The sequence below is a fragment of the Polistes fuscatus genome, unplaced genomic scaffold (assembly GCF_010416935.1).
Source record: "Polistes fuscatus isolate 324 unplaced genomic scaffold, CU_Pfus_HIC Scaffold7, whole genome shotgun sequence".
Taxonomy (NCBI): Eukaryota; Metazoa; Arthropoda; class Insecta; order Hymenoptera; family Vespidae; genus Polistes; species Polistes fuscatus.
The window spans coordinates 3,704,475-3,720,745 of NW_025113151.1; the positions used below are offsets into that span (position 1 = coordinate 3,704,475).

The 16,271-nt window shown below is 30.3% G+C and overlaps 1 protein-coding gene across 7 annotated transcripts in view; it reads left to right on the forward strand.

The window, feature by feature from the left end:
* LOC122524392 (inactive dipeptidyl peptidase 10) overlaps positions 1-16,271 on the forward strand; it is a 130,247-nt gene that overhangs the window by 113,125 nt on the left and 851 nt on the right. For 6 of the 7 annotated variants that reach the window (XM_043646652.1, XM_043646653.1, XM_043646651.1 and 3 more), the window contains 9 exons: positions 150-202; positions 1,838-2,135; positions 2,630-2,886; positions 3,050-3,368; positions 3,572-3,750; positions 3,854-4,076; positions 4,169-4,613; positions 5,156-5,361; positions 6,135-6,394. In XM_043646652.1, the coding sequence (XP_043502587.1) occupies positions 150-202; positions 1,838-2,135; positions 2,630-2,886; positions 3,050-3,368; positions 3,572-3,750; positions 3,854-4,076; positions 4,169-4,613; positions 5,156-5,361; positions 6,135-6,236 (2,082 nt within the window). In that variant the 3' untranslated portion in view covers positions 6,237-6,394. Of the gene's footprint in view, positions 1-149; positions 203-1,837; positions 2,136-2,629; positions 2,887-3,049; positions 3,369-3,571; positions 3,751-3,853; positions 4,077-4,168; positions 4,614-5,155; positions 5,362-6,134; positions 6,395-16,271 lie in introns of those variants that run through there. The other variant, XM_043646656.1, reaches the window with a different exon arrangement.

Genomic DNA, 16,271 nt, shown 5'->3' on the forward strand with positions numbered 1-16,271 from the left:
TTTGACTATTGATACTATTTACAGTCCAGTTGTGAATCGTAGATATATATACGTTATCGAGATCTTATCTATAGTATCTACTCTTACTTCAAGTGAAAAGCGCTATTTCAATAGATCTAGATATTGACTCCACTTTGTTTCTATTTCAGGTATTCAAAAACACCTTCACCGCTCACTACACAGTCTACGACGTCACGAACGAGTAAGACAATTTTTATATTATTACAATTGATGCATTAGAAAATTCTTGGAAATTATTTTTTTTCTCAATAACATTTATATGTTTACATGAATTTTTAAAAATTATTTTTATTAATACAATTTATTTGTTTAGAAAAGTTGTTTTATATCATCTTTTGTTATTATAATTTATACCAGTACTAATTTATTTTAATAATTTTTTCATTATTACATCTTATGTTTATAATAAAATGTTGATAAATTAAAAAATAATTAATTTATTACGAATTCGAGCGATTTACACAAACCTGTTCTGAATATTTTCATGAAAAGATGGTTTTAATATTGAAGTTAAATATGAAGAATTAAGAAAAATTCTTAATTGGTCTAATCATTTATTATATAGGTAACTTCGTTTCGTTCTAATCAGGAAATAAGAAGTTTAACATCGGCTTGGTGCTTTAACCCTCTACCGGTAAATTGATTTAATGTGCCGCATTAACCTATTAATAGTATTTAATCTATCGGTTAGTATCGAAGAAAGTAGGCCACAGTCAACATTGTTCGATGCATATGGACTGTGACGATCGATCTAAAAGTTTGTCAATAAACTCTCAGTAGAATGGAAAGTACCTAAGCGCTAAAATGTGTTCAACGTATCGAGCAAATTATTAAGTTCGTCACGAGTTTTCCTACATTACTCTTACTTCTACGAAATTTCTACGATACAACTTTAACACTAAACGTTCCAACGACCGATCAAAATGACCGATTTTTAATTTTCAACATAAATTTCGCATACAATGTTACTACTTTTCTGCAATGGACTTTATTTATTTTTCCATTATAATTTTAACCAATTAGTTATGATTAATGATGTACACTCGTTATGGAATAATGATAATAATTTATGTAATGTGAAGAATGCATATTAATGTCATGCGAAAAAAATAATTAACATTTGGTATTTAAATTACAATTTTTGTAGAAACTAAAATATATATCTATACATTATAAAATGTTTAAAGTACTTACAGACTAAGACGGAATCAACGAATAAAAATATAAATTATTATTATGGAAAAGTTTATATCGTGTGAGTAGAATAGAACAAATTTGGCCAACTAAACTTAACACTATAACCCTAACACTCTAATCTGGAAACATTTTTCAAATTATATACAAAGCATATCTTCAAAAAAATTTTAAACAAATATTTTATTTATTACTTATTATTTAATTCAATTCTGTTAACATTTCAATTGTTAAAAATATACATTTTGTTACAAATCAATAATATTTACTATTAAATGTACCACCACTGAGATCAAATAACCGATTTTAAATTCTGAATGAAGTTTTTGCATTACATATTATTACTTCTTTCTAAATACTTTTATTATTATCTAAAATTCATAAAATTTATTATTTAAACAAAATTATCTGCATTTATTTACAATAAAAATATAACTTTTTTTAATAATCAGTAATTTTATCTCTTACGATACAAACGTGTATAAACTTTTCGTAAATTTAGTGTTCAAATATCTTGCAAATAAAAATAAGATATTTCTGTAACAATAAAAATTCGAAATAAAAATAACGATAAAATATCTTGAAACAAATTTTCACTAAAGATATTATTACTTTCCATTAGCCATCATACACCCCTTCGTCTCCATGCCTCGAGAAGGGTACAACCATCGAGACTTCAGCACGCTACTTGGTTGGGTAATACAACGGGTCTCGTGATGATCTCGGACAACGATATTTATCTTAGGATAGCTCCATCAGCGATGGAAGATACACGACTGACGGATACGGGTGTTCCTGACGTTATATATAATGGTGTACCTGATTGGTTATATCAAGAAGAAGTGTTGCCTAGACCAGAAGCAACGTGGCCGAGTCCTGATGGCACGCATATCCTTTTTGCTTCGTTCAACGACACCAAAGTAATAATCAAATTTATTAATCTCGTAAGCTCACAGTGCACCACCATATATGAATTAAAAATTGAAACTTTTATTGATAATAAATGATCGTAAGAGAAAAAGACAAAAAATTATTATTATTGTTATATTATTATTTTGAATATAAATAATCTTTGCCATTAAAAAGAATTTATTTCAAAATAATTTTATATACATTTAAACGTGAAATAAATATTTCGATAGACAAAATATCGTTCAAGCCCTTCGCATTAATTTAATCAAAATTTCGCATTAATGTAATTAATTTAACAACAAGGTTGCACGAGAATTTTATTAATATTCATTGAAATTATTTTAAGAGTTGAAAAACCTTGGAAATGTTCAAGTAGAAAAATGTAGTGCTCTGGGCTCGTGTCAATTTTATTATTCTTTGATGTTTACATCATTAAAATATTCTAATCATTAGACCATCGAATGTAATGCATATATATTAATATGAAATACAATTTTTTAAGGTTACAGCCTTGCAATTCCCTTGGTTTGGTACTCAATCAGGTCAAGAAGGATCTGCGTCAACCCCACTCGGAGCACCTCGGCGTGCCACTTTTCCACCTTATAAATCCATAAGATACCCAACCCCTGGTTCATCCAATCCTGAAGTCGATTTGTGGTTAGTAGAAGTGAACAACACCAGTAATTCGACTAATGGAACTACTAGTCCGCCGGCTTGCATAAAGACTAAACTTAAGCCACCACCTGTCTTGGATGGACAGTAAGTCTTATTCCTTTAAATGTTGTCATATAAAATCGATAAAAAATCAAAAATAACTTTAAAGAATAGAAGTAAAAGATATAAAAAAATATTCGACGTTCCTTTTGTTAATCGTCAAAATATATTTTCGAATTATTCTCTGTTAAGAGTTTCCATTTTCCAGAGAATACTATCTGATATCGGCCGGATGGGTTGGTGTTGACGCGTCTCAAATTGCAGTGGTCTGGATGACCAGATCTCAAAATCTGTCACTAGTTTCGGCGTGTCGTGCACCTCTCTGGAAGTGCGAGGAAACCCATTCGGAGAGGGCACCTGAGGGTCAATGGTTGGATGCCCAACCGCATCCAATTTTCGCTCCAGACGGTGATAGTTTCCTGCTGCTTGCGACTGTCCAGGAAGGTGACAAGGAACATTTCACGCACATAAAGCACGTTACGTTAACGCAGCAGAGGATAGCTGTTTTATCCCATGGTCGTTACGAGGTTAGCAATAAAAGATTACGATATGTTAACGTGATTCTTCAATCGATTAGATATATTTGAACAAAATTCAATATATTCGAATAGCGGATAAAAAAGATTTTCGTTTCCAACAACAAATTACCAAAGATTAGATTTAATTATTAACGTTGGCACAACGAAAGTCCCTCTATGTGTGTAGAATCGTGAAATGATTTTGCAATCAGGTGAGCGAGATCCTAGCGTGGGACACCAAAGCTCACCTGGTATACTATCTGGGTACCAGGGAACGAAGACCTGGACAAAGGCATCTTTACGTGGTACGAGATCCAACTGCCGATGATCCTCGTCGTCTGGAGCCTTTATGCGTTACTTGTGACCTTGGTGAGGTCCTTTGGAGTAGTAGGTAAGAAAAATTTATATTACGATAACGATTTCGTATGCTTTAACGATTATCAATTCTAAATGTATCTATTGGAATAAGAATAGAAAATAAATTCCTCTTACAGATTTTATTACACAAATTGCACTCACTTCGGTGCCTCCGTAAGTCCTGCGAAAACCGTCGACACACAGGGTTACTATGTGCTCTATTGCGAAGGTCCCGGCTTGCCATTAGCTGCTGTGCACATGATGTCATCTCATAAGATGATACGCGTACTCTATGACACGCGTATTCAACGTGCCGATAAACTCTCGCAGCTGGCGTTGCCGACGAGAAGGAGCTTCGAGGTAATGCAAACAAATAAAAATCAATAGAAATCTGTGATTATCTTGATAAGCAAATTAACGATCGTTATCCTTAATTGTAAAAAATGTCGCAGGTGCCGTTGCCTCAAGGTTGGAAGGCGCAGGTGCAGTTGCTCCTGCCACCTTCCTGGCGTGAGGAATTGAGAGATGCAGCGTTTCCAGTATTGGTCGAGGTCAATGGTCGGCCTGGAAGTGAAGCAGTAACTGATAGATTTAAAATAGACTGGGGTACATATATGTCGAGTCACAACGATGTGGTTTACGTTAGGCTCGATGTTCGTGGTGCGAGGGGACAGGGGAAAAAAGATCTTTTCCGTAAAATCGGAGGTGTTGAGGTTCAAGATCAGCTGACGGTTCTTAGGCATCTTTTAAAGACGCACAAATATTTGGACGACACCAGAGTTGGTGTTTGGGGATGGGGTTACGGTGGTTACGTTACTGCCATGGTATTAGGAAGTCAAGAAAATGTCTTCAAATGTGGTGTCGCCGTCAATCCAATTGCCGATTGGCTCTATTACAGTAAGACGTTGTTCTATCTTATATTTTTGCCCTTCAACACTTTGAATACTGAATTGAAATTTTAATATTAATTTGAACATTAGTATAAGCTATGTTAATATATCAAATTCGAATAACGCAAGAAAGTTATTTTCGAGCACAAATTATTTTATTTATATATAACTTTTATATATATTTATAAGTAAAATATTATAAATTTTATATATATACATTGATAATATAATAATTATTCCATTATTTTATATACAAAATTATAACAATCTATTTCAAATTTACTAAAATTTAGAATTCATTTATATATGATAAAACTAAAAACAATAATCAATCTAAAAGCTGACATCATACTCTTTGCATTAATTTCTTTTCTATTTCGTACAAACAAAGTACTTTTATATCCACATATTCATCTCATAAACTGACAATTATGACTATAATATGTGAGAGATCGAAGAAAACAAAAAAGTAATAAATTCATATATGCGCCCATTGCATTGAAACGTATTTAAGAAGATAAAAAAAAAGTAATTTTATTTGACTTTTAGATTCGGCCTTTACGGAGCGAGTTCTCGGTGCACCAGCTGAGAACTATAAGGGTTACGTAGAGGCTGATTTGACTCAAAGGGCGAGATTAGTGCCGAGTCATAGTCTTTATCTTCTTCATGGTCTAGCAGACCTAACAGCGCCTTATACGCATGGCGTTGCCTTTGCCAAGGCTTTGTCTGAAGCGGGAGTCATCTTTAGGTACCAGGTGAGTTAACAAAATCTTTTATTCACTCTGATATTTAACACGTTGACTGCAGTGTAGGTCACCGGTGACCTTAACACGACCAATAGTAAAAATACATAATTAGAATAAATATCGATACTGATAAATTTTTAAATAATACCATTGTTTTTATAAGGTTTTGAAGAAAATAATAACATATAGAACATACAAAAATGACATGTAACGACGTTTTTCCTGTACGTAGTTGCTTGTTAAAATGCAATCTTCATCGTCAGAACAAAATACATCGCTAACTTCATCCTAAAATCGAGAATTAAAATATTTTTTAAGTTATTTGTTTGTATAACACCATTTAATTTACAACACAAGTAATCAGTAAAAGTTCTATTACCAATTTCCTATAACATTTTATAGTTTTTCGCAGTGGTGAACTATAAGCAGTCATTTGATCAGACAAATCAATTACAGATTTCCATAAATTCTAATCTACTACCATTTTTGGACATTTGGAAACAACTGATAATCACAAAAATGGTCTACAGCGCATCGGGGGGTCACCGGTGACCTCACCGCAAGTAATACATTAAACACAATTATACAAGTCCCTTTATCTGGTGTAAAAAAAATGTCAACAATATATGCATCCCACAAAAATAAATTCATGTAGACGCCACAGGCAAATCACGTGAAATGCGCTCGGCAGTCAACGTGTTAGTTTATTTTCTTCACCTTTAAAAAAATGGTCTTTGCATTAATTATCTTATCTTTTTGTGTGTGTGTGTGTAATAAAATAGAGTTATGCGGACGAGGATCACGCTTTAACAGGTGTGCTCGAACACGCTTATCGTTCTATGGAGGACTTTCTCGCCGAGTGCCTCGCCTTGGATGCCTCCTAGTGCCTCAAGCCGAATACTCCCTTGTTGTCGTTAGTGCGCCTACTTCTAATTAATCCAAGGATAAACATTAAAATGAGATCAACTCGGCGATTAGAAGATCGTGCTGAAGAAAGAAGCTTCGAAAGCTCGCGAACGTACAACGGTTTATCGTTCGAAAAGAATAATAATAATAATAATAATAATAATAATAATAATAATAATAATAATAATAATAATAGTAATAATAATAATAAAATTAATAATAATAATAATAATAATAATAATAATAATAATAATAAGAATAAGAATAAAATGATTGAAGAGATTATTTGTTTTTCTGTATGTTTAAAGAATGATATTATTATGAAAAACGAAAAGAGAGAGAGTATGCGAGTATATATGCGTGTGCGAAAGCGTGCTCGAAAGATAAACGAGAAACGGTGAGAGTATCCGTGTTAAATAGTGTATTCACAAATAAGAAGTCGTTTACAGAGGATAGGAATAAAATAGTTTCTATAGATATAGGAATTAAATTACAATAACAAGTTATAATTAAAAGTGTAAGATTTAGAAAAATGGATTACAACGCGATCGTATATGTCGATATTGATATTATGATCGATCTTTTAATCGGTATCTTCTGAAAGTTTTCTCTATAACAATAAGTCGTGGTGATTATGTGATCCATGAATATCGATGAAAATAATATTATAATGTCGATATAGTAGAGGGATGTTTAAACGTATTAGTACGAAATTAACGATATAATGATTTTTCTTAATCATTTGATATTTCATATATTTTTATAGTCGATTCAATCGCTCTCGCAAAGTATTCCGTTATGTCGTAGATGTTGTTTGTTATACGACGTTACGCATGTGGTAAAGAACGAAATAAAATTTATATATACAGGGTGGCCTGTAATTTGTGACATAAACGAGTAAAAGGTGATTATATATAAAAACTTATGTCGAAAATTTAAAATAAAATTTGTTCATGCGAAACAAGTTTGAAAATTTGTCGAATATGCGTGCAATTGACTAACCTAAGAAAATAGAACCGATACAAGAGGTATCGTCATACTGACAATGTTTTTAAACATATTAAACGGCATAAAAATCTTTTCCGAAATTTCTAGGGTGAGATAATAAAATCCGTCAAACTACAACTGAATCGAGTGGACGCGTATTCGATAAATTTTCAAATGAATTTTTCTCGAAAAACAAAAAGCCTCTTATAAACAAATTATATTCTACATTTTTGGCTTACTTTTTCATGTAAAATCACTCCCTGCTCGCTTGTACCATTAGTTACAAGACACCCTGTGTATTTGTATATACAGTAGGATCTTAATTACACAGCGTGATCGAGGGACAAATAATGCGGATAATCAAGATTAGAATTAGAATATTGAAAAAAAAAAACGTTTCTTACATGCAAAATAAGATTTTTTGTTTTTGCTTGTTTTTATAGTAACATAAATACTTATATATACTTATGCATATATTGTGTTGAATACATCGTCTAACGTAATAAGTTTAGCCAAAAATCACTAACTAATATTTATGCTAATGTTATGTGAGTTATTACTTGTCAAATAAATTTTTAATAGGAAAAATCGAGTTTTAAAGAAGTATGCTTTTTGTGAATACTTTCACAGACAACTATCGATACCTTTTATGGAGTAATGATTAGTAATATTCTCATCAATTATAAATGAATATGTTGTTAGTGACTTTTTGCTGAACATAAACTATATATTACAAAATAGAAATTATATGTTCTTATATTGTTATCTACTTTATTAATTTTACACTTAAAAGTTCCTTTTTATTACGTAAACTTTTCATCCTTATTAAAATCTTCTTTTGTTACATAGTCATGTTAGTTTAACATAAGTATTGTAGAATACGTTTTAAAATCGTGACTCTATTCATATGATTTATTTTTTCATTTTTCACAGTATTTTCTTCCATTTTCTTAATGTAGATTCTCTTAAATTAAACTCAACAGTAATTGAATTTATTTTTCTTAATGTTTTAACTTGTTATTCTACCAAAACTACAACTTTTTTCCTTTTAACAAATACTGCGTTGTAAATAATACTGCAGTAACAGTAAATATTATCAAAGGTAATAAAAAGTAAAGGAATACTGAGAAAAATATTTAGAAGAGACATTAATTTATCTCGACACGACTTGAACGTCTGTTAACATATTGCGAACGGGACTCTGTTTGTCCAATATGTTTCAGAATCCCGCAAATTTTCAAGCGCGTCTAAAATCTTATTGTTGGATGATTCCTCCTAATCAGACGGGGTTTAAAAAGAGGGTGGAGACTATAGATAACATATATATGTTGAACTATGTCATGAATAGGCTGGTAGAGAAGGAAAATGTATTATATATTTAATATTATTGAATTGAAAAAAAAAATTATTTTTAATTCGTTAATACGCGCGTATAAAAGTAACAACAAAACGAAATATATCGTAACCCAGCCTCAAAGTACGATTTATTATATACATACAAAAATTCTTTTAAACTGTATGCAATGTGTTAACAGGCAAAATACAACGGATAATCAAAACTTCGATTAAATCGAGATCCTACTGTATATGTGTTTGTATGAATATGTATATGTAGATACGTTACGTAAAAGAAAACGACGTTGAAAGCTGTTTGACATTTTGTAACATATCCAAAATTGTTTCTCGTAAATGCCAATACTGTAAAATACGCTCTTGCTACATGCATATATCCGTGTTATTCAATGTACTATACTTATACTTACTATACTTATTTTCTAGTAACGCAAAAATGTTAATTATTTTTTCCGCGGTAATCCATTTTTCTTGGTCGACGTATGAAAGAAAGAAAGAGAAACAAGATTAAGGTGCAATCGAAGAAGAAGAAGAAGAAAAAAAAAAGAAAAAAATATCGCATCTCTACGAGCAATATCGTTAAAATAATGTTATTATATCACACGCCTGCATCAGCCTACGAAAATTCCTCTTTGCTACGAAACGAACTCTTAATGAAAGATAAAGATAAAGAAGAAGAAGGGGAAGAAGAAAAATAAAAATAAAAAAAAGAAATACTTTAACGTACGTCGTTCGATTATAATTCTTTCTGGACGCGAGCGTGTAAACATCATAGTTGAAACGAAAAAGAAGATAAATTAAACAACGGAAATATGTATTATAAAAGTGGATAAAAATTTTGATTACGTCGTGGTGCGTTGTATCAGGAAAACGCTCTAATCAATTTTATAAGACGTAAATGAGATGTGTCGAGAGCCTTGCGAGGTAAAAAAAGATTAATACAAAATAATTTTATGAATCTAACGAACGTACGTATTGAATTGAATGAGAATTATTTAGAATGCAAAAAGAAAAGTGAAAAGGAAAGAGAATGGAAAGGTGAAACAAAGAGAGACAAAGGAAATGAATTAATTATTCGAAAGAAAAAAGAAAAAAAGTAACACACACCACACACACATAAGAAAACGTAGCATTGGGAAAAAGTAAGAGAGAGAGAGAGAGCTTATCGAAGAATTTTTACAAAAATTACGGAAAAAAAACCAAAAAAAAATAAGAACAAAAAAAGAAAAGAAAAGAAAAGGAAAAACAACGGTTTTAAGTCTTTTTCCCTTCATTTAATTCCCTCATTTTTCCTGATTATGCGTTACTGGTGCCTTCTAGACTCGAAGTGGTTGAACGTAAAAAAGTCATTATTAAGGTAATTCGGTGACGTTAATCTGAAATATTCATTGTTATATTAATAAATAAATAAATAAATAAATAAATAAATAAACAAATAAAAAAACGAAGAAAATTTTATAGTAAAAAGATAAATAAGAAATGAAAAAAAAGAAAGAAAAATAATAAAAAATAATCGAATGGTTTTCCCTTTGAGTTTCTTCCGTCAAGCACAGCTTTCGCGCGCCTAGTGTTGTGTGCATACGTGTATATGTAATGTGTATGTGTGTGTGCGTGCGTATACGCGCGTTTGTTTTAAAAGTCGCGTTACCATGAAATTCCCCCTTAACGAAAAAACATAAAAAAAGAAAAAAAATCTACTACCAACTTTAAGGTTCTTTATCATTAAATATTTATACATACTGCTATTAATATTAATAATAATTACTATACGCTGTTTATACACGTAACATACCACACGCATTCATACACGTGCATACACACACACACACACAAACCACTACCACACACGCATACACAACACACACACGTGCCGGTGAAAAAAATTTTATCCTCCCTTGTAACGTGTGGCTCTATCTCTCGTCCTCGAAAAATCAAATCTTTTCCAGCCTGATAATAAAAAAATTCATTAAATGACAAATAATAAACAAGCGATCGAATAATTGAGCTGATTTTTTTTTTTAAATTATATAAGTCCGATTTTGACAGCAAAATAACATAAGGGAATATCTTTATTCTTTAAGAAAATGTACATCTAGAAGGGGGTGCAAGGTATAACAGTTTTATCCCTCTTGGGAGGGGGGGATTGTTAACAACAAAATTGAATGACTGAAAATAAGTGAAAATTTGTTTGACAACAAAAGGAGTTAAGACAATATAATAAAATATTCCTGTGAAAACGTTAAAACAATTTTCAATATCAAATGATAATACATAAGTGTTTTATTTTTGAAAATATTGTATTATGAAACATATCTTGTTCTTCTTTAATTGTGTTATTAACCAATAAGCTCTAACAACTGAGTATACTTGTCAAAAATAGAGTGTGTGTGTAGCTGTTGTAATATTGAATTCAATTCTAATCACAAATGACTGTTTTATTCTTTTTTATAGAATTAATAATTTTATTACTGATATTTATTTATCTACTTAATTTAAACATATAATTTGCACATATGAAAGAAAAGAATAAAAAAAAATCAATTACTTAGGAAAATGATTAGGTAGAAAGTTAATCTATTGTTGTTGAATAACGTTAAGTAAAACAAGTTGGCACTTCGAATGTTCTAATCATATGACATTGTCTAATTTTTATGCATTTATCTCGAATTTGACCAAAATGTTACCTGTACAACTTTCTATTTACGCCATTTAATTTAAAAAATAAATGCTAATTCTTTTTCTTCATGACGAGTATACTCGTTGATTAAAGCTTTTTGTTAGAACAAAATATTGCCTAAATTTATGAACATATTACTATTTTTCAATCAGAATAAATGGACTTATACTAATAAATGAAAAAAAAAAGGCTCAATTATTTCATTCATTACATTCATTACATTCATCAACATTTTGGTCGGTAAAAACAATCGAAATTGGAGAAACGTAAACTCCAAAATTTTCAAGCGTGTTCCACGTCGAATGCAACAATGAATTCTTGAATCAACATCATCGATTTGTACGTTGTTGTTTAACGAAACGAGAAAAAAAAAATAATAAAAATAAATAATAGAAACGCGTATAGTCATCGATCGTTGAGAGGGGAATGAGATAACCGAAGTAAATAAAATCTGAAACGTGAGCTTAATTTTACATAATATTTATAAAAAACAAAAACATACAAAAAAAAAAGAAAGAAACAGAGAACATCGTGACATCGTTCTTGTCGACTACATTCGATTAAAATACATTTTCAACGTTATATCTTTACGCACCCAGTATCATCGTACGCGTGTTTCGGCAAAATAAAGAGAGAGAGAGAGAGAGAGAAAAAGGGGGTATAAACCAAATAAACAAAAATTTTAATAAAAATAAACGAATAAACGGAGGTCAAGAAAATGGTGAATAAGAATGAGGAAGAAGAAAAATAAAAAAAAAAAAGAAGGAATAACGAAAGAAAAAAGACAAAGGAAAGAAATTTTTGTCTTTGCATTAGTATGCGTTCGCGTGGAGAGATAAATAAATAAACAAAATAAAATAAAATAAAATAATTAATTAATCGTCTTCGTTTATACAAGTCTGAAAGAGAAATAATTCTATGTGTGTTAATGAAGACAAATTAATAATTGTGCGAGAGAGAGAGAGAGAGAGAGAGAAAAAGCGAGAGTAGCGAGAGAGTAAATGTGTGCGTGTATGTGTGAGTGTGTACGTGTGTAAAGAAAGAAGATAAGCGCGCTCGAACGAAGTGAGTCGTCGCACGTGTCGCCATACACGCTGTCTGCCAGTGCAGCCCTTAAATGCCGACAATCAAGGCTAGTGCAACTAATCAAACGATAATAAATAGAAAGGAAAGAAATAATAACAATTTAAAAAACAAAAAAAAAACAAAAAAGAAAACCATAAAAGTAATTCTACCTAATAATGTTAATGAATATTAGAAAAAGAAGAAGAAAAAAAAAATAAGAAGACGAAGAAGTGAAGGAGAAAAAAAGCAGATTGGAAGATGAGAGATTAAAAAAAAAAATAAAAATAAAATAAAAAATTAGAATGAAAAGAGAGAGAGAGAGAGAGAAAGATAAAAGCGAATGATCGTTGTCGATCGTTGTGTATATGTTTAGATGTGTTAATACGAGGCGTGTACATGTACTTACATACACGCGCGCGCGCGTGTGTGTGTGTGTATGTAACGTACGTCAATTAAAAATACGGGATATTATTGATAACCTCGAAATGAGAAACGGAGAATAAGTTCAGGCGTGTCGCGTGTGTTGAATCTATATAAGAAAGAAAAAAATTATAAACGATTACAAAAAGTTTTTGACTCGTAACGAAAAAGAAGAAAAACAAAAAGGAAAAAAAAAGAGAAGAAAAAAGAAAAAAAAATATAAACGAAGAAGGTGAATAGGATCGATATATCTAACGAGCCAATGTGTGTTTTCAAGTAAATAAAAAGTGGTAAATAAAAAAATGAAAAGAAAAACATATACATACTCAATGATAGCGGCATTTTAAGAGTACAAAGGACCGTACGCTTGGACGATTTTGTGTTCGGGAATATTATTAAATGAAAAAAATAGTGATTTATTGCAAAATGTATAATAATTAATTATTGTCAGTCAAGGCCTTACTGATGTGTATACCCTTCGTGCTTCGTCGCGTTTAGCTCGAATTCGATAAATTCACGCTCGCATTAATCGAGTGATGTTTTACTCTCTACGAATCGATTTTAGATTCCCCGATTAGCGATTTATTAATCATTACAGTAGACTCCGGTATTGGGTCGTTATACGCGTTATATAAAATCGTATTATGCGAGAATTTTCATTCGTGTATATACGAATAATATAAATAATATATTTGAATGACTATTGTCATGTCAAATTTTTGTTTTCTATATGTTTTATCTGTTAGGATAGTCAAATGATTTTGTAAAAAGTATTGTACGTATAGCAAATTGAAACAGAATGAATAGTTAATTCTATTAAAGTATATTTTTATTGTTTTATGATAATTAATTGATTACATATAAATAATTTTATTGTCATATCCAACTTTGTTTTTTATATGATTCTATCTACTAGAATAATAAAATGAATTTGTTAATAGCATATATTTAGCAAATTGAAACGGAACGATAACTCAAAAGAATTGTATTTTCATTATTTTATGATAATTGATTAATTAGTTACGAATAATTTATTTACTTTTTGATCAATTAATTTCGTGCTATACGGGAGTTTACTGTATTACGGAAAAAAATACATTTCAATAAACTTCTCGAAAATCATTTTATAAACTTGGAACTATCTAAAAAGTTATCGATTAACATATGTGAAATTCGATGTAATGACTTAAAAAAGAAAAAAAAAGAAAAAGAAAAAAAACACAGAAGAACTAATTCATTTTTATGATAATTCCTCGTCTTCGTGAAAATTCTTTTAAAAAAAAAAAAAAATTACGAGAGACGTCGCTGAACATTAATTATTGTATTAGCGTAAGCGAACGATAACAATTATATCCGGAGATAAAATTAAAAAAAAAAACAAAAAAAAGAAGAGAAAAGACAAAGAAAAAAGAAATAAATAAATAAGAAAAGAAGAAAAATAAATAAAAGTTGTCCGCCTTTTTCGCATAAAAGAAACTCGAAAGTCGTGAATGATCTATGCGTGAACCTTCTGATCCTAAAAGAGAGAGAGAGAGAGAGAAATAGAAAGAGAAAGAGAGAGTAAGAGTTTGAGAACTACAATCAATTATTAAGTATAATAAATTTAATCTGAAAGAAAACAAAAAATATGAATAAGTTAGGAATGCCGGGGAGGAGTGGAGATTGGGAAATTATATAAAACGTCAAATTAAACATAAGCGTTTTAGGAATCGAATTAAAATTTACCACACGATCGCGAAGGGAGGGGGTATGGCCACAGGCACGCAAAAATGAATTTAAACGGAGGATAAAAAATAAAAATTAAAACAAAGCATGCGAATGATGATGAAATTGATCGCATGGAAAAAAAAGAAAACGAAAAAAAAAGAAATGGAAGAAAATATAAAAGTAAAAAATGAAAAACCTTGGTAGCTGCGCATAAGGATATCTCTATAGCTTTTGGTAAAGTATTATAATATCGCCGCTAGGCTAAAAACATAAAAAAAATTATACACACGCACATTACGTAAATGTCACGTACCACATGAACACACGCTCAGAAAGAAGAAAATAAAGCGATACGAGAAAAAAACGAACGTATTTGTGTGTACATACGTTCGTTTCATTTACTTCTACATCTACAGGAATAAAATAATATCACACACGCACACATATACACGTAACATACATACATATATACGCACCTGCAGTAATACCAGGAGAAATATAATTTATGCGGAATCCGACGATGCAACAATTGGGCCCGTGCGAACAATCGAATTCAATTAATACGAATAATTAATTACAAAGATGTGTTTGAAAAAAAAAAGAAAACAAAAATAGAAACATAAATCTATCTCGATTATTCGACTAATTGTCTCATTAAAAAAATTCTTGAATTTTCTTAATAAAAAAGAGAAGAATAATAATTTTAAATAGAAATTAATTTATAAAGATTCATGTCTCGAGTAATTTTATTTGAATAATGAATAGGATTTCATAAATTTGTTTATTTTTAATGAAACGTTCGAAAGTAATTAATTTATAAATTAGAAATATTATTTATTGTATATAGCATTTACTCTGATTCTCTCTCTCTCTCTTTCTCTCACCATTGTTTTTATTTCGTAAAATATAAATATTACTTATTCTACATCACTATTACTTTTATAGATATTATTATATTTATTCAACACGTTACCATATTTTTCTCTCTCTTTCTTTTTTCAGTAATTCATTCGATACCTGTAATTTAATTCGGATAATCGAGATAAATTCGGAAAATTTGTACGTCAGAACGTCCGAAAATCGATCAAGTAAAATGATAAAAAAAAAAAGTAAAAAGAAACGTTCGAACGTTTTACAAAAGTCGCCTAATCGAACAACGTATAGTCGAAAAGCGACGATAAGAACGGTGTTCTGAGGAAAAAAAAAAGAAAATTAACGACCGTATAAATCGAATAGATGAGTAATAAGGAAAGAAAGAAAGGGTTGTTTTTTATATACTAAGTACTATATTCGCTCGAAAAGATTAATAATGAAAGGTGAGATTGAATCGTTAATTGTTCAACATAAGCTTATCTCGAGATACACCGACGATTGCTTTCATTATCCTACCTAATAAATAAATAAATAAATAATTAAATAATAATAAAACGATAATGAATAAAAAAAATAAATAAAATTAAAAAGAAAGAAAAATAAATAAGTAAAAAAGGAGTAACAAATATCGCCTCCGAGCGCGAAATGAAACGCGCAGAATTGTTTCGACTCGAATTTTTGCGATATTCGCACGGACCTGTAGACGACGAGGAATATCCGTGAAATCGGCCAATGGGGATACACAAATTCTGTCTATGAGGGTTAGAGGACGCTTGCGTGATTCTCGCGCGTATTTTAAAATACTTTTTTTTTAAATGTTAGTGTATTTATTACGTTGGATTTTATTTCTTTTTTTTTTTTTTTATTAAATTTAAAGATTGGAAAAAATGTATTGAATCTTCTTCTATCATTTATTATTTAATTGCTCAAA